General features: G+C 42.6%; 1 protein-coding gene and 1 pseudogene across 4 annotated transcripts; one reads left to right on the top strand and one right to left on the bottom strand.

Moving 5' to 3' along the window:
• Positions 1 to 1,883: 1,883 nt before the first annotated feature.
• On the bottom strand, positions 1,884 to 10,104 carry LOC120645671 (annotated as a pseudogene).
• A 4,441-nt stretch (positions 10,105 to 14,545) lies between these two features.
• Positions 14,546 to 18,426, top strand: LOC120644513 (zinc finger BED domain-containing protein RICESLEEPER 2-like). 4 transcript variants are annotated; one of them, XM_039921140.1, is made up of 7 exons: positions 14,546 to 14,590; positions 14,691 to 14,833; positions 15,939 to 17,050; positions 17,304 to 17,347; positions 17,471 to 17,528; positions 17,659 to 17,715; positions 17,994 to 18,426. In XM_039921140.1, exons 3-7 carry the CDS (start codon positions 16,043 to 16,045, stop codon positions 18,072 to 18,074), a joined length of 1,248 nt encoding a protein of 415 aa, XP_039777074.1. In that variant the 5' UTR covers positions 14,546 to 14,590; positions 14,691 to 14,833; positions 15,939 to 16,042; the 3' UTR covers positions 18,075 to 18,426. The 4 variants fall into 4 exon arrangements, with proteins under 4 accessions (XP_039777074.1, XP_039777078.1, XP_039777077.1 ...); XM_039921144.1 differs by lacking the exon at positions 17,304 to 17,347; XM_039921143.1 differs by lacking the exon at positions 14,546 to 14,590 and having other exon boundaries at positions 14,650 to 14,833.
• The last annotated feature ends 725 nt before the right edge of the window (positions 18,427 to 19,151 follow it).

Genomic DNA, 19,151 nt, shown 5'->3' with positions numbered 1-19,151 from the left:
AGCACATACTTTTAGAGTGTTAGTACTAGATTAGTACTAAAGAGAGTGAGGCAGAGCAAGGTCTTGTGCCTTGTATGTGGTTCTTGAGTGAACCACAAGTGTAATCTTAGTGTGCCGCAAGTCTTTGAATTTCCATCTTGGTGTTTAGCGGTGATCACAGGTTTTGTGTAGGGGACGAGGAGACCCCTCCATCCTAGGAAGCTCTATAGTGAAGCCAACATCAAGGTGACCAGGAACTTGGCGTGAGCCTTTGTGGAAAGTCAAAGGGTATTCCGGTAGAGACTTAGTGATCGGGAATCAATACTCTTAGTGAATGCTTCAACAACATGGACTTTTAGTGCTTACCGATACCACAGGATAAATTATTGTATCAAGAGTTTCCTTCCCCTCAACCTACTCCTTTACATTTCCGCAATTCTTTCTTGCAACTTGTGTGCCTTTACTTTCTTATAGTTGTTCAAAGCTAGGATTGGCTATAGGTTGCAAAACTTATTTTTGGATGAGAGTTTCACACTAGTTGAGCCGTAGTCTCACATCTAGATGGTATGTTTTAGTTTATGTTTTTTGCAAACTAGATTCAGCTATAGGTTAAGGTTTAATTTGGCTTTATTCACCCCCTTCTCCTCTTAGGCTATGAGCACTGGTTCCTTTCACATGACCTTGGGCATTATTTGAGATCTGCAATGTTTTAGGTGCGGTGTTTGGAGATCGAAGCCCGGATGTGACATGAAGGTCAATGTACAATATCTGCTGATACTGATAATCACTTCTATGAAACTTATCATTGCAAACGCCTTATCACAGCCGGTTTGAACTGAACCGGCAGTGATAGGTTCAAGTGGCATCACCATTGGGTCATATTATGGACTGGAAGTGAAACATGAGCATCAATCGCTGGTCCGTAATATGACTCGACAATGATGCAATTATCCTCCCCCTATTTATTTCTTCCTCACTTAAACCCCCTCTCATTTCCTATCCTAGTCCATCTCTCCCCCTAGGTCCTCTCTCTCTCTCGGATCCCCTCCTCTCTCTCCCTGCAGATCCCCTCCCTTCCCCTATTGTTGCCGGCTCCCCTCCTCCCCCACCCCCGCCGGCTCCCCTCCCCTCCACAGCTTCCCTTCCCACGCGGAGCAGGGCAGGTGGCCATGGCCAGGTAGAGCAGCACTGCACGGCTACGAGTGGGCGGAGCTGGTGGCAGTGCAGGCAGCCGCAGGCGAGCAGAGGAAGCGGAGTGGCGTGGGCTAGCCACGAGTTGGCAGAGCGGCGCGCGTGGCCGCTATCGAGAGGAGAAGGTGGAGTGGTGTGGGCGCCCACAGGGAGGTGGAGCGATGCGCGCGGGCGCAGGCCGGCACACGCGGCAGCAGGCATCCCGCAGCGAGGGTCGGCGTAGGTGGGATGGGCGGCGCTGTGTTTCTTTTTATTTTGTGAAAAAGGGCATCACCACCAGGTCTAGAACCGGTGGTGATACCGTTCTCTCTCACCATAAGTTAAATCCAACACATCACCGAACCAGTGGTGAAGCCGTTTTTAACCTGGCGGTGATAGGGTGTTATGTAGTAGTGAATAGATTCAATTGAGAGGTACGTACAAATGAGGTATTGTTGCTTATGTTTGTGCTCATGGATGTAATTATCTCTCTCCTTACAAATGGTACGGTACTTATCTACAGCTCATATAATGTTGCAATACCAAATGTTGAAATCTGCTTAATTCATATTCTGAAACAATGATGTGAAACTTAAATATGCCCTACATATAGCAATTGACGACCCTTGAAGATCACAGGGTGCAACACAAACTACATGCATTATTATGATGCTTTGCTAAAGAGGTATTCATCCCATTGAAAGGAGGATATGTTTGAAGCACTTAAACTTTTACTATGGGCAGTTGGGGTTCTTGCCGGCTCCCCCGTAGTAGATGTAAGTACCCCAGTCGCTATTGTTGCTGCTCTGCACGTTATAGCAGTTGGGTTGCTTAGCTATCAGGTGCACACCATTTGGCGATTTGATATTGTTGGATGAATCTATCACTTGGATGTTCTTGATGTACGCGGCCCTGCCAAGCCCTTCTTCAGGGAAGTGTCCACTACCCATCTGCGTCGAAGTTTGGCCAGCATCGTGTGTGTACACCTCGCCACCCCAAATGATATTGGAGGCACTGTCTGCCAAGAAAGAGAAGATGGACGATGGCCAATAGCCCAATACATAGCTGTCCACTTCCAACCACCAATTGCCATCCTTTGGGTCCTACAACCAAAGGTTACAGGAGAATTAAGCACACATAGTTATAATCGCAAAAATAGTTTACAGATCCCTTTAGTACTAACATCATGCACGCGAGAGGCTTTAGTGTTCTACCTTTCGAATAAAAATATTGATGTCATATTGTGAGCCACCATAGATGGAGACCGGAGAGATGCTACCACCGATAGCGATCTTATTGTTTATCTGGATAAACCCTGGGCACATCAGGTTGTAACATCCTTTTTTGTTATATCCATCACTCTACAATATTCCATGTAGATAGAGTAAATAGCTAGCTTGCCATTCCCACATAATAACAATAAAAAGAGGTCCAAATCTTATCTTACTATTAATAATTGAAGACTCTTTTTGGAGCCTCCAAGTTAATCATCATGAGACACGCGAGAAAAAGATAAATAATAAGAATTCTCGCAAAAATCAAAAATACCTAGCCATCAATCTATTATAGCTAGTCTAATCATCACTAATAATAATAGCCATTGGATCTCTTATGTTATAGAAGAATTATCCACCTCTACCATTATAAATAAAATAATTTAAGTAACCCACTGTATACATATCTAAACTACCCACCAGTGTCATTACAAAAAATAAACTAAAGTAACCCCCTAATCTTCATCTAAATTGCCCACCTATGTCATTCTAAAAGTAATATAAAACAGCCCCTAAATTCACATCTACTACACAAATACGACATTATTATTAGAAATAACCTAAAGTATCCCCTAAGTCTTTTTCTCAATATGGAAAATACTAGCTTTAGGTAATACGTATATGATGTGCGTGGCCATGTGGACATGCATACATGTATGCAACAAGTGTTGAGAGAATACTATGTTCTATGCTAAGCACATAGCTCAAACTGAGGGTTGAATTAAACACATGTAAACATAAATGGAGGTGCAATGCAGAAAATATAGATGTAAAAAAATTATATAAAGTAATTGCCATGCATGACTATCACAACTGGATAAAGAGAAGTACATATCTTTATGAGTATTGCGCTATTATATTTAACAAAATGGGACAGATAAAGATTAAAATTTATGTTGGTAGCTATGGGGCCTAACTTTTTTCCTCATGAAGTTCTAATACTAATTAGTAAAATAATGAAGATAAAAAGGAATATGGTGTTTATCTTACAGTCCAGTAGATGAAAAGTCTAGTATTGTTATCCCCATATATCTCTTGTGAAACCTGCAATTTTGTAGAAAAATAGGGCCATTACACATAATGAAAGAGATTGCACAACTTAGCGGTATCATTAAATTAAGAATGCTTGGGTTCGTACAGTAGTGTGATGTTAACCATTTATAAGAAGCTTGCATCAGACACGTATGGTTTTTTGTTGTCGTTAATGGGGTTTGTGTGTGCGCGTGTGCATGTGTGCGTGTGAGAGAGAGAGAGAGTGAGAGAGACTACTACAAAATTGCATTAACCGAGACATTTCCAAAAGTCTTCGGAGGTGGGCACAATTTTTAACCGCCTCGATTAATGCACGGCATTAATAGTCATTTCTTATTAACCGTGGCGGTTAAAGAAACCACCATGCAAAATAGATTAACCGAGGCAATTTTTTTATTTACCGAGGCGGTTAGTTGCAACTGCCTCGGTTAATCATTTACTGAGGCGGACATGTATGAGGCGTCCACCTCAAAAAAATGTGGCCCAGCCCACGGCCCACTATTGCACTCGACTATATAAACATGACTTAGGTTTTCTTTTTCATTCTATCCCTCTCCCTCTCCCTCATCGGTCGCTGCCCCTCCCTCTCTCTCAGGCCCGGCACGAGGGGCCCGGCCCCTCCTTCCCGGCTGCGGCAGCGCATGGGGCCCGGGCCCCTCCCTCCCGGCAGCGGCAGCGCGCGAGGCCTGGGCCCCTCGTCCGCCTCCAGTGGTGGCGGCAGCGCGGGGCTCGGCCCCCTCCTCCAGTGGCGGATCCGGCTCCGACGCGGCGGATCCGGCAATGTGGAGGCCGGATCCGGCGAGGAGAACTCGGATCCGGCGGCAGATAGGCCAGATCCATGCGCGTGCCTGGCGGCGGCGATGCTCCCTCCAGTGGACGGCGAGCCAGGCGGCGTCGGCGCAGGGCCCAGATCCAGGCTACTGGGTTGGATCTGGGCCCTGCGCTGGATCTACTTTTTTAATTTTTTTTATTTCTTTAACTAAGGCGGGCTTGAAAATCGCCTCGGTTAATACCACATTAATCGTGATGTTGACTCCGAGGAGGTTGCAAAAACCGCCTCGGTTAATGTGTTTTGCCTCCCTCGGTTAAAATTTGTGTAGTAGAGAGAGAGCGAGAGAGAAGTCATCCTTTAGTGAAGCAACAACAGAAGGCATGACACCTTAGTCTTGTAAACAGCTTGTTTCTACTTTCTTCTATCGAGATCAGAGATTCTGAATATCTAGTGTGGTCCTGTAGACTGCACCTTAGTCTTGTAAATAGATATGGTCAATGCAAACGGCCCATCACCACTGGTGATAGTATATCACCGCCGGTTCCAAATTATAAACCCGACGGTGATAGGTTTTTGGGTATCACTGCCGGGTCGTAACATGACTCGGTGGTGATGACCATCTCTCACCACACAAATCCAACACAGTTCTTTCTCCTCCCCTTCCTTTTTTCCTCTGCACCCCTTCCTCACCCGCATCCTCCTCCTCCTCCCTCTTCTTCCCCATGCAGCCTCCCTTCTCTCCCCGCGGCCGCCTCCTCCCTTCTCGTCCCTGCCACCTCCTCTTTTGCTCTCCTCGGCCTCCCCATCCCACCTCCCCCGTGCCACCATGTCCGTCCTCTCCTTGGCAACCGCAGTCTCCTCTCACCCCTCCCCTCTCCTCCTCTCGGCAGGCATGGCACGGGCAGGTGGGTGTGGGGGCAGCGAACCCGCGATAGTGGTGGGAGGGCCGTGGCGCGCAGCGAGCAGGGAGAGGGGCCGCTCCCCCTCCTCCGCCGTGTTCGGGGCGGCAGCTGCAGCAGCGTGGTAACCAGCGGCATGGGAGCTGCGGCACTGCTCCTCCTCCCATGCCACCGCTCCTCCCCTCGATCCCTCCCCTCCCCTCCCTGCTGCAGCGCGGATGGAAATGTGCATTCCTTTTTTGTTGTGTTAGTTGGCCTCAAGATTAATATTCGTGAGTTTGAAACAATTTTTAGGGATTATTCCAATTGGTTTAGTTGTGCGGTAATGTCTTTTTCCAAGAATAAAACATAAATGTTCTTGTAGATGAAAAGGCAACCCACTATACAAGTTGTCTAACGACAGGAGTTGTCGTCTATAGCTTTCCACCTGCCGTGAGGTCTTAAAACGCACGACTCCTCAAAGAAAAAAAAACAGTTTTGGAATTGATGGGGGAATGTTAGCTGCTACCTGATGCTTTGCTTCTTTCAGTTGCAGATATTTCATGGAAGCTGCATTATATTAATAGAACTTTTACAATGGTGGTTTAATTTTTCTTTAGAGGTCTGACCTGCCATCCAGCTTCAATGGTATTGAGGTCGCAGTTATAGGGCCCCCCGGTGATCCAGAGCTGGGCCAAGCTGAAGTCATTAGCCCTCTTGATCATTGGCTGCCACAGATTGATGGTAGCATTGGTTCCGTAGTACTTATCCTCCTGTGCATATGCTACAGCATGCTGCTCGATGGTAAAACAAACTTTAATGAGAAAATTGAAAGAACAATAAATAAACCAAGAGTAATATTAATATTAGTACTTACGCCAAGCTCAAAGGAAAATGCCATAGCACGGTTACCAAGACTGTGAACTAGCTAGGTAACCGAGCTTAAAGGAGTGTCATGATGATGACACCCCTCTCTCTTCATAAAAACTATGTCACGTCAGCAAATTTAATGCACATGGTAGATGGTACTTCTATGACACTTCCATTGAGATTGGCCTAATATGAAGGTGATTCTTGGATGATGAAGAGCTTTGTACCTGGTGGCCGATTGAAATATTGCGGGCAAGGTCGTTGACCGAAACGAGGTTTTGGATGCTCCTTGTCATCTTCTTGCCATAACTCCTGACAGCGCTGGCCCATAGGATATCCTCTTCCTTGGTCCTTCGGATTGGTATGGTATTCTCAGGGCACTTGCAGGTTCTGATGCCATGTTTGGGTGATGAGACGTCTTGCAATGTTTGAGTCACCATGCAGGTCTCCTGGGTGGTAAGAAGGGCGCATCTGAAAGGTAAACATGGTGAAGCTTGGAGTGACAAAAATGATACATGCATGTGTGTAGTGCTGTAGAGGGGTACGTACCAGGATAGTATGGTTCTTGAGGAATGGATGATCGAATGCTGGCTGTTTGGAGATGTGCACACAGTCTATGACATCTCCATCTGGGCTCCGATCATTTCTCGGAATCAGCAAACGCATGAAGACAGAAAAATAGTCAAGACTATGCATAAATTGGGATAAGAATGAATCGCGAGGATCATGTCAAAATTTCGAGCAGTAAAAGTGTAAGTAAAATTCTTTCCATTAAAGCATTTTGGCTTTTAGGAAAAAGTCTAAATTACTCCCCTCAACTATAGTCAAAATCTGGATAACCTCCTAAACTATCGTTTGGTTCATTTCACCCCTCAAACTATGCATTTTGATTCAAATTACCCCTTAATAAAATTTGTCTTTTTTATTTCTCTATGCATAGGTAGAGTTTTAAGTTGAAATTTTACAAGATAACAGTAAACAACATAACACATGTTAGAAAAAATATATCATATTTTTTATCAATATTTTGATATGTTAGAATATTTAATAATAAATTAATAATTAGAGTTCAAAATTATATTAAAACTAATGGTAAAAAATTATACTTTGTTTTTCTAAATATTGATTGTGATGCCCACTACTATCTTGCAAAATTTGAAATCAAAATTCAACTTGTGTATGGAGTAACAAAAAAGGCAAATTATATTATGGGGTAAAATGAACTAAATGACATAGTTTAGGGGGTAAATTGAACCAAATTATAGTTTAGGGGGTTATCCAGACTTTAGCTATAGTTGAGGAGAGTAAATTGAACTTTTTCCGTAAGTTTAAACCTAGGCAATAGAGAAAAGAAAAGAGTAGACATTCCAAGGCTATGAAATGCAACATTGACATGATCCAATCATATCCATGTATCAAACAAGAGAAGTGGGAGCAAAACAAAGTAAAATTACTACATTTTGAACAGTTTTGAAGCCAAAATATGACGGTTCAAAAATATTCTGATCGCCTACAAAGAAAGGTAAGGAATAAAAGGAAAGCATCTGTCCCTTCGATTTCAATAAATTTCTCAAATCAATCGATCCCAAGGCAAGACCTTGCTTGTGTCCTCTCCTAAGCTGAAGGAAACCCAAATCATACAAACACATGGATGGTCTTGAAATATTATATTAGGGTTTGAACCATTATAATTGAGAATCAAATGATTCCAACAATAAACCGCTGCTCCCTCCGCTAAAATTTGCCCTTTTTTAATGGATAAGGGCTATATTGTCGCTTCTACCCATAAACCGCCGGTAAAAACTATTAGAGCGATAGGCTAAAGGTAAGTGTTAAACTTTAACATGATCTATTAGCATTATTTATACCTTTGCTAAAAATTTTAAGTCTTCGCTAAAGTTTAGCCCACTCTATTAGAGCGGCCAAGTATTGTAGAACAGTAACCTTAAGCATAAATGCTAGAGCCGTGGGGGTACACCTTATGGGGAAAAAAACTTTAAGACGAGCTTTAAGCTTGAGGTGTGATCATAAGGAGTAAAAAAATATTTCTCTCCCCTTTCCCCTCCCTCTCCCTCTCATCACCATAGGATGGGAATGACTTTTTAATTATACTAGCCAATTATGTCTTTGCGTTGCTACGGACAAAGTTCGTATAAGTACTAGATATGTATTAGTGTCCGTGTGTTAATTTGTAGAGATCTACGTCGAGTCATGGATAGAGGGGTTGGTCCCACTCACATACGGGATAGACTAAGGCCCAATAACACAGATGGACCAAACCAACGTACCAAATTAAAAATTTGGATGGAAACCTTACTCGCTTTAGTAATAGGTATAGAAATGGGGGTCATACGTGTATTGGAGCAAGCTTTTAGCATTGTGGTATAGGAGAAAGCCATCTGACATCAGTGGCAGGCCTAGGACCTGAAAGGTTTGGGTATTCAAAGATTCAAAACGCATAGCAAAATGGCTGTTTTATACCTATTATTGACATATATATATTTGGTTATACCTTTAAATCCTATAGGTTAGCAAAAGTAGTGAATATTCAAAGAATACCCTTGCATACCAAGTGGGCTCGCCCCTGTCTGACATAACATTCCTTTTTAAGGTTACCTTGGAAATATAAATCGCGCTCATACCCTTTAGCACTCTATTTGGATGGACTACTACTAAAATTTACCACTTTTAAACATTAGCACTTGGTTCAAATACGCTATAGTACATTAGGAAGCATGCTACTATAGAGACGGTACATATTTTATTATGAGCAAATTGCATCCACCATACAACAAGCCAGATGCGTGCAAATTGGTCCAACAACTTGTAAAATGCTAAATTTAGTGCAATAACTTGACAGGTAGGTGCAGATCGGTCTAACAACTTGTAAAATACTCAATTTAATGTGATAACTTGGCAAATAGATGCATTCACATTCTAAACATTACACAGCAACATAACTAACGCAAAGTCTCAATAAAGAGTATATTCACATTAGGACAAATTATTAAGTATTATTTGCACCTGGTTGGCAATATATTTTGCCAAGATAAGAACCCTTAGTGTTTAGAAATTAATGTTATGTCTTTACATTAATTATTTTTGTATAGTGATTTAATTTTGATTAAAAATATTTAATTTGATATTCAATATTGAAAATTTACCCTCGTTGTTTCTGATATGTTTGATTATATGCACTGTTAAGCTAAAAAAGCCAATATATTGATATAAACTATTGGTACCTTTTAGGAGCTTGGTACATATATTTTTAAAGCCTCCTATATTAGTTAGAAAGGAAAAATGAGCTAAATAAATATAAACAAACATGAACATTGTTGAATACATGAGCAGAAGCACAAAAGAAACCTAAGGTTTCAGAGTCTCTCTTACCGACTTCAGTGTTTGAGTGATGCTAATGGTGTAATTCTAAAATTTGATTGAATTTGAACTAATAAAAAATTGTGCATAGTTAAAAAATAACAACCAGATCATCATCAATAATTTTCATTTATAAAATTTAAGAATTAGTAACGTTCATCTACTTAGTATGTTGCTGTTGTAATGGTGGTTAAATAATATATTATTTTAATAAAACCACAATTAATTTATTTTGAGAATAAAATTATTGGCGTCCATTGCGATACGAAAATCTATGATCAAATAATACATTCCGATGTAAATATACTCTTTATTGTGATCTAACGCTAGCAAATACAGTGTCGTGTAACATTTGGATTGTGAATGCATCAATTTACCAAGCTATTGCACTAAATTAAATATTTTCTAAGTTGTTGGATCAATCTCAATGCACATGTAAGTTATTGTATTAAATTGAGCACTTTACGAGTTGTTGGACTAATTTGCACGTATCTATCAAGTTGTTGTATGGTGGGTGTAATTTACTCTTTTATTATTAGTATTATTAGTACGAGTAACTAAAGAAGCTGAGCGAGAGCCGTATCGTTTCGAGCCGGATGCTCGGTCGGTCAGCCAGTACCTGAATGCTCACGAGAGGAGCCTTGTTGATCCTCCTGAGGAGGCTTCGTACCTGCCGCCGCCGCAGCGCCGACCTCCCGGCGCTCCCCGCCGCCGCCGCACCCTCCAATAAGGTGAGAAATGCGAGAGCCATGACGAGGGCTACCAGGCACGCTCGCGTCGCTGCCATTGATCGCCGGCGAAATGGAAGAAGCAGGCGGTCGAGTTTGCACCGGCCTGTTTTAATTTTATCTGCTCCAAACGAGTTTTTTTTTATACGCACGCTTATATAGATGATGATGATGATGAACTGATGATGACGAAAGTGCTTGGAAAGATGTTGGCAGGTTCGTGGAGTCGCAGGTGGATCATTATTGGTGACAGCTGCTTCTGCAGGGACAAGAGAAGGCATTGGTCACCGAGGCACCGAGGTCCGGTCCGTAGCGGGCGGCTGTTGAGGCGGCGCTTCTTCAGTTCCTGCTTTCATTTGTCGACAAGGATTAGGCCGGACGAGATGCGTCGCCGAGGCAAGGCTTGCATCGGCACCGTACGCCGACGTCCTTTTAATATTCCGTCACCGATCGAGGTGTTAGTCGTTCCTTGCAAAGAAGAAATTGTGCACAAGTGACAAATTGTTGATATGTTGTGCTGCGCAAAGAGAAAACCGATGTGTGTACGAGCGTTGTTCATTGGAAGGCTAGTTGCCTGCTGTTGCCTACATCTTCAGTTCTGCAGCTACTACTCGTACATACTACCATCGGTGCAGCGCTAGGCCGGTGTCGGTGCCGTACAGTTATCAAGGCTCAAAACTTGGTACCCGGTGTTACGGAGATGAAACTTTCTCTCGTTCCATGAAACTCTATTATCTCTCATCATAAATGACATTGCTATGTCAGCAAATTTGTTCATATTTAGTGCCCATAAAATTTTATAAAACTCCCACTGATTGGCTCATAGCAGCTAGCTGGGTCACTTAGATAGACTACACCATCTGATAATTTGAGAATGTTGGACGAAGCTACGGCTTGGATGCTCTTAATGTACCCAGCCTTGCCAAATCCTTGCCCACTACCAATTTGAGGGGGAAGTTTGGCCAGCGTCAAGCGAGTACACCTCGCTCCTCCGCTGAACAATGGAGGCACTGTCTGGCAAGTAGAAGATGGACGATGGCTAATAGCTCAAAATACATGGCTTCCAACTTGCAACCACCAGTTGTCCCCCTTTCAATCATCCTAGCTAGATTGCAAACAACAGGAAGGGCAATCTACAGAGTTGAAGTGCACTCACTGTACAACAATTTGTATAAATATATCACTTTAGTCCAATAAGTTGCAAAGCATGCAAACACGAGTGTACAAACTTGGTAAATGTGTACATGTTCACATGTACATTGTAGAGCGTATTTTGCCATTATACACTACCAGAAAATGCCTCATTCGTCCCTGACTGTTTGTACCGGTTGTAATTTGGTCCGGTACTAAACTTGTCCTGATGCCATTTTAGTACCGGGTCCAAATTTGAAAGCCCTCAGAGCCAATTTAGTACCGGACCAAACCACCGGCCGGTACTAAATGTCGCATTTTAGTACCGGTCGGTGTTACCGGCCGGTACTAAAAAGGCGCGTCCATTTAGTACCGGTCGGTAACACCGACCGGTACTAAAATGCGTCATTTAGTATCGGCCGGTGGCTTGGCCCGGTACTAAATGGTCCTCCACGGGTTGGTTCAAAAGAAAAGCATCTCTCGAACAGTCACATGTGATGCATAGGTGAGATGGTAAGGAAGAAATGTGCGAGGCCAGAGGTCATGGGTTCGAATCCTCGCGACCGCGCACGCGCATTTACGCGTGAAAAATTCGCGTGTGCAGATCTCCCGAGGGTTCGTCAATTTTTTTCTTTATTTGTGGGCTCAAAACCATTTAGTACTGGACCGTGTTACCGACCGGTACTAAATGGACCATTTAGTACCGGGCATTTTGACCTGTACTAAATGATGTCTCATTTAGTACCGGCCAACCGGTACCGGTCGGGAGCCCGGTACTAAACAGGGGTTCCCGACCGGTACTAATAGGCATTTTTCTAGCAGTGATAGCACATTGGCTTGTAGCCTGCGATATGCTAGTACCAGTGTATAAAATAGCGGGATATGATAATTAGCGGAGAGCTCTTCTCCACTGCTATAGTGCCACTATAGCGCACTATTTAATACAATGGTATTATAGTTGCAGCTGTTGAAAAACACTATTGCCCCACTATAGCGCCGCTAGTACATATACGCCAGCCGCCCCGGAACAAAGCGGTCGTCAAGGATGGCTGACGCAGCTGGCCGGAGCGGAGTCGAGATGAGACACGAGTATGCGGTGCGTGCATGGAGGGCGAGGGGGCGGCGCCGTCCATCATCGTAGCTGGCCGGGCGCTCCATGGGCAGCTTTAATTTCCATTTCCCTTGAGGACCAACATTGGCCGAACCAGGCCCGAGCAGAAGGGTATGCGGCCGCGGCCGCACCTCCAAAAAAATTTCGCAGCCTATCATGATCAAACCCATTAATTCAACAATTACTAACCAGCTCTTATATTTTTCCCAACCGGCCAGCCCAAATGTAACTGACGCTAGATACGCATGCCCATAGCCAAAAGGCTAACTGCCTGCTAGCTTGCCCAGTTACCCACCAGTCTTGCCAACTGCCGATTCATCTTCACGCAATCACACTGTCACGACTTACGCATTCCAAGCCGACAAAGCGGTGGCGGCAGCAAGCGACGACGATTGCAATCACGACACGGCGCGGCAGCCGGGCGGCAGCACCGTACCAGGGCAGGCAGGCGACGTTCTCAGGGGCATTCTGTAACTGCAAGCAATTGCCGGTTAGACTAAAGAGACAATGGCTCAAAGAGTCAAGGTATACGTAATTTTTTATTCTCCAATTATACTAATCTACTTTATATCCTTTGAATCTTTATAGTTTAATTTTTTTCTTTTCATTTTTTGTGCCATAAACATCAAATGAAGTTATGTTTTCCGTGGATCGATCTAAAAATATAATTTCAGCAAATAGTACTTAATGATTTGGCCTTGATAGCACTTGAGAGTGACAGGTTGGAGAAGATTGATTACGTATAATTGAAGATTTTATTTCAAAAAATACGACAAGAATAAAGTTGTTTAAGTAATGATTATGCAATTAAGGTTAGATAGGTACTTTTCTTAACATGTTTCATTTTCTTATTAGCCTTGAGCCCACTCAACTCGGCGTCACTGCTGGTGGCCGAGGGAGGGGGATTTCTAGTTAGCGAGCCCGCGCTCGGATGCTTCCCAATGATCGATCTGGGACATCGCCGAACTTTCTTTTTTTTTGGAAAGTTCTGTTTTCCGCAATTTTCCATTTTTAGAAAGTTATAAAGTTGTACATATAACTTTTGTGTATAATTTTCATATCAACTTTTTAAAAAATATCTTTACAATCAAATTTACGATAGAGAAGTTTCGAACAAAATTTTTAGATATAACTTATCCTTATAATTTTGCAGAATAACTTCACGAGTTCACATGACATGACAATAGTGCCAACCAAGTTTAACAGTGAAATTATAATGAAAATTTCTCAGCATAATTTTTCTAATAGAACTTTTATAAATAATCTGTACCAGCAACATCATCGTAAATTTATGCACACAACTTATTCTGCACAACTTTGTGCATATAACTCTTTCTAGAAAAAATTTTCAAAAACATATGAATTTGATTAGCCATATGGCTAATGATTGTAAGTACCCACATGTTAAATAAGAAACAAAAAAATAAAAGGGAAAGAAAAAAGAAATGGAAGAAAATATTTCATATACTAATAATCTGCCCACAGTAATGATTGTGGGTACTGTGGGGAGCGTCCTAAAGGTAGGGGAGCGTCCTAAGGTGGGCCCCATGGTGCGGAGCTCGTCAGGCGCATGCGTGCCCGACTGCAAGCAGCGACTCCAGCGAGTAGCCCTGCAAACGGTTTGGATTAAAACGGTTTTAATAGTTTGGGCTCCCAACTTTTCCGCGTGGGCTGGGCGCTAACGGTCTGGCAATATCAATGAGTTGGATTGGTTTGGGTTGCTCCTCTTTTCGGTTTGGATTGGTTTGGTACGATTCGTAGCTGGCCTGTTTCTAACGGGCTCAAACCGTGGGCTCAAACCATGGGCTCCAAACCAAGCTGCAGACGACAGCTTCACGACTCCACTTCACATCCACGATACGCCCTCGCCTCCGGCCTCCGCAGCTCCGCCTCGCCCGCCGCCGCACGCACGCATCCACGGGTCTGCGTCGCTGCACCTGCTACTCTTTGCATCGGCCGCGGCCTCCATCGCTGCGCACGCCTCCGCCTCGCCCGCACGTCTGCGCACGCGGGACTCCGTGGTGCGGCATCGGGTGGAGACGCTCTCGATGGACACCGTCCTCTACCAGCGCTAGGGTGCCTTGTCGGCCGCCTATGCCGAGCTCGTCACGCCTCCACCTCGCCAGCACGCCGCCACACCTCCACATCCTAAGGCTTCGGCGCTCCGACATGGCTCCACCAGCACCAAGTGTCGATGCCATCGCCAAGATGTACTCCTACGCGCTGCGCTCTCTCCCTTCCGTCGGTAGCCCCGGCGCCGAGTAGCGGTGAACCTTCTCCTCCCCTATCCCTTCCCCTCTCCCTCTCGATACGCACAAATTGGATTTTTTTTTCTCTAACCCTAGATTGGGTTCTTCATTCTGCTAGATTTGTGTGAGAGGGAAGAGACGAAGACAGGAGGAGGAGGAACACGACTGGTTATTCTTAATCACTCTGCTCGAGCTGCTAGGGAATTGGCATTAATCTGCTCGTGAGGGAGTGACATATTGAGTAGAACAAGGAGTCGGAAGGTACAAAGAAAATACGCCTCTGCAGTTAATTAATGCCAGATATTTGAGTTGGACTTAGTTGCGGCATAACAAAGAAATTATTCTTGTATGATGCTATGTCACACACGGAATCTCATTGATGGATCTGTACTGTTTGTGGACGGATTTGTTTGACTATGCTAGTTTATTGTCCATGTTTGCTATACTCATTATTGCTTAATGTTGCATACATTGTATTAGTCTATAATTAATGTTTAGAATTACAGATACCTAGGGAATTCAGCAAACTTCAACATGTTTGGACAGACATCAAACACTTCTGAAAGCTCAGAATCCCCACTGGATGTGTCTCAATCATCTCTAACACGTGTTAGAAGGTCAAAAGTTTGGGAATACTATGAGCAGAATTTAGTGGCAGTTGATAACATTCTAAAAGCGGTGTGTAAGTTTTGTGGTATGCACTTGAGCACCAAATAGGGCACAAGTAGTCTTAGAACTCATATTGCTGAGTATTGTGCCAAAATTGATGAATCTACTAGGAAAGCATTTGTTGCAACAATGAAGAAGCATCCTTCAGAGAATTTTATTTTTAACCATCAGTTAGCTTGTGAGCAAATGATTGATTCCATTTAATAAGTTTGAGGACCCATACTTTGAGGCTTGGATGCAAACCTTGCAGCCCTCTTTCAATTGTGTTGGGCGTCAAACTGTACGTAATGATTGTTTGAAAAAGTTTAGAAAAATGAAGGAAGAACTCCAAAATGAGTTTATGAACCTAGACTCTCGTGTGTGCCTGACATCCGATATGTGGACATCAGTACAGAACTTGGGTTATATGGTCATAACTGCACATTATATCACTGCTGACTTCAAATTGATGAAGAAGATTATCTCCTTCAAGAATGTGAAGTATCCTCACACCGGTTTTGCCATTGAAGAGGCTATTGTGAGTTGCCTAACAGAGTGGGGGATAAGATAGAAGCTATTTACTGTGACAGTCGATAATGCTAGTAACAATACAAATGGGTGCGAAGAGTTAGTGCATAACCATAGACATGAATGGTTGCTTGATGGTGTGCATTTGCATATCAGATGCTGTGCACATATTCTTAATATCTTGGTGCAGGATGGAATGAAAGTAATTCATGTGGCAATAAGCAAGATTCGGGAGCTCTTGAAGACATTGATTCCTCACCTTCACGGATCCAAGCTTTTAATGCCATTGCAGTTATGAATGGCTTGCCCTCAAAGCATGGTATTCCTCTTGACATACCAACTCGGTGGAACTCCACTCTTAAAATGGTTGCAGAAGCATTGAAATATAAGGTTGTTCTGAATAGTTATGCAAATCAATATGGTGAACTTCCCCCAAGTGAACAAGAATGGGAAAAGGTGGAAACAATATGTGAATTCCTAAGGGCTTTTGAGGAGGCAACAAATGTCGTATCTGCTGATAGAAAACCAACAGCCCATGCCTTTTTGCCACTAGTGCTTTGCATTCGGCATGCCTTAAATGACCCTGGGTGGCAAACAAATAATTTTATGAAAGACTTGGCTGCAGCTATGAAGTTCAAATTTGAGAAGTATTGGGGTTCTGATGAGTCTGAAATGTCTAATCCTCGCAACAAGAAAAAGGATTATGACTTCAACCTTGCAATTGTTATTGCCACAATGTTGGATCCCCGAAGAAAAAGTGACTACCTGGAGTTCTTTTATCATAAGATTTGTAACACCGAAGACCAGGCTGAAAAATGTGTTGACTCAGCTCTAGAATGGATTAGGAAGTACTATCAAGAGTATGAGCGACGTGTGAGGAGAGCTACTTCGCACCAAGTGACATGTTCAAGTGATGGGAGTCGCACCATGGGTTCACCCATGCTTGGAAAGAGGCAAGTTGAAGCAGAGTATTCTACTTTTAAGTCATGTCGGAGAATGACCCGTGCAACAAAGTCTGAAATTGAGACATACTTGGAAGAGGATACCGAGGAGGATAGTGAAAACTTTGATGTTTTGGCATGGTGGAAGGCACGCACAGAAAATTTTCCTATGCTATCAACCATGGCTCGAGATTTTCTCGCAATTCCTCTCAGTACAGTATCTTCAGAATCAGCCTTCAGTTTGGGAGGTAGGTTACTTGGAGATGCAAGAAGCTCACTGACCCCCGAGACGTTGGAAGCTTTGGTGTGTGGGAAAGATTGGCTGTACATGGAAAAAATTATGGACAATGAAAACAACTTGGTAAATCTCCTTTCTAGACTTGCTATATGCCTATATCTGTTTTTGTTAAGTGAACCTTGAGCTTGTTGGGTGATAATCAGTTTGTTCATATTTTCTGGTTATATATCGCTTATGTATGCATTAGAACAAGCAATTTGAATGCATTAGAACAAGCAAACTGAATGCATTTGCTCTGATTAGTCTAGGATCAGAAAACTAAAATTTTCTTGTTTTCTTGATTTGGCATGTTGTGCTTCTACCCTTCTAAGAATAGGTTCATGCTGGGCAGCTTTGTGGTGTTGGTGTGAGCATGACAGGGTAGTTTAGGTCCTGGTTTTATCATGGATGAATATTATTATATACTATTATGAATGACATATTCAGTTGACCTGGTGCTAATTCAGTTCTGTTCTCTCTTTCTTTCCCTGTGTTTGCCATCAGAATGTCACCCCAGCCACTTACATTGCAACTCACGGGACAGATCCACCTTCCAATCAAGGTAAGCCACTTCCAAAGCCAATGATCTGCAGGCACGAGTTGTCTATGTTTTTATCTATCGACTAATCGTATTGGCTTTGCTCTTACATGCTTGGTTGGTTTCTGTATGTCCTGTGTATGTCCCATTTCAGGTTCTGGTGCAGAGGGTGTCCATTCATTGTGAAAGACGTAAGAGGAGGGCATCTCAGGTTAGTGCTCCCTCCTTCTTGCCAGTGATTTTTTAAAAAATACTCAAAACTTATTTCTTTTATACTCCCATCACAAGCACTGCTTTTTGCAAACTTATTACTTTTATGTCACAAGAACATAACATTCCAGCGAGAATTTAAAAAGAAGAGTTAAGCTAGTCAAATACTGATTTTTTTCATGTTTTCTTGATTTGGCATGTAATGTAATCAACTGCCACTGCTAATCAAAGTACTTTTCCTGATGTTTCGAAATTATTTATTGAATCTCCTTTTTTCAGGGTGGACACATCTTCTTTCAAAACCTTAGTCTTCTTGGCTATCCCCTGTTTGGCTGTTTCCACTGGATGTTGGTGCTCTAGTTTGCATGCTGAAAGACAATGTCGCGGTGACAATCACATTGGCATGGAACGATCTAGCTCTATATCCTGTGTTCTCTTGCATATCTCAGTTGGCTTGTGTATGAGTTGATAGAAAAGAGGATTCTATTTATTTAGAGGTATCTTGTAGAACTTATGTACCATTCTATGGTGATGCAGTGAAATTCTTATGTCCAGTTAGGTCCATATCACTGTTAATCGATGAACTTATGTACCATTCAAAAATCTTATGTACCATTCTATGGTGATGCTGTTGGTTACCCGTGCATGCATGCTAACCGTAGTCTGGAAAATGGTTTTTTAATGGGTTGAACCCATGGATCGGCCGCTGGACTGGACTGGTGTGGAGTGAGCAGAAGTATGGTTCGGGGTGGTTTAGTTTTTTCAAACAGACAAACAAATCGGGCTGGATTGGTGTACGCCGTATGCATTTGATGGTTCGGTCTGGCTTCAGCTCGGATCCTAGCCCACTAGCAGGGCTACCAGCGAGCAATCGCTGATTTGGGTTCGCGCCGAGGGAGGCTGGTATTGTCGATATTGTATTTATTTTCATATATTTTATCGGATTCGGATTTGAACACGGATAGTCTCGGATACAAATACTGATTCGGATTCCTTCGAACGAATACGAATAGATGTGTTTCGAATACGGAGTGAACCGGATGCGGATCATGTCGGGCACAGATGTTTATTCGGATATCGAGTAACAGCAATATTCATTCAAAATAGAATGTCGAATTACTGCTAAAGTTTGACTTTAGTTCTTCAACTACACTACTAATAAATAAGATTCAACTTCTATATAGAGGCAATATGTACATTATATTTTTAGTAAAATTTTGGTAATAATTTTATATTTTTCTGATTTGAAATGAATTAGTTCCAAAATTTTTGAGACAAATTAAATTTTTATCAATGTATATATTTTGTATTGAAAAACTAAAGTAGTATCATTAGGTAGATTATATTTTTATAAAAAATTTTGTACTAATTTTGTATTTTTCTGATTTCAAATGAATTAATTATATTTTTCAGATTTTAAGTTAGATTTTTTATTAA

The sequence above is a fragment of the Panicum virgatum genome, chromosome 8K (assembly GCF_016808335.1).
Source record: "Panicum virgatum strain AP13 chromosome 8K, P.virgatum_v5, whole genome shotgun sequence".
Lineage (NCBI taxonomy): Eukaryota > Viridiplantae > Streptophyta > Magnoliopsida > Poales > Poaceae > Panicum > Panicum virgatum.
This window is presented reverse-complemented; position numbering and strand designations above follow the sequence as displayed.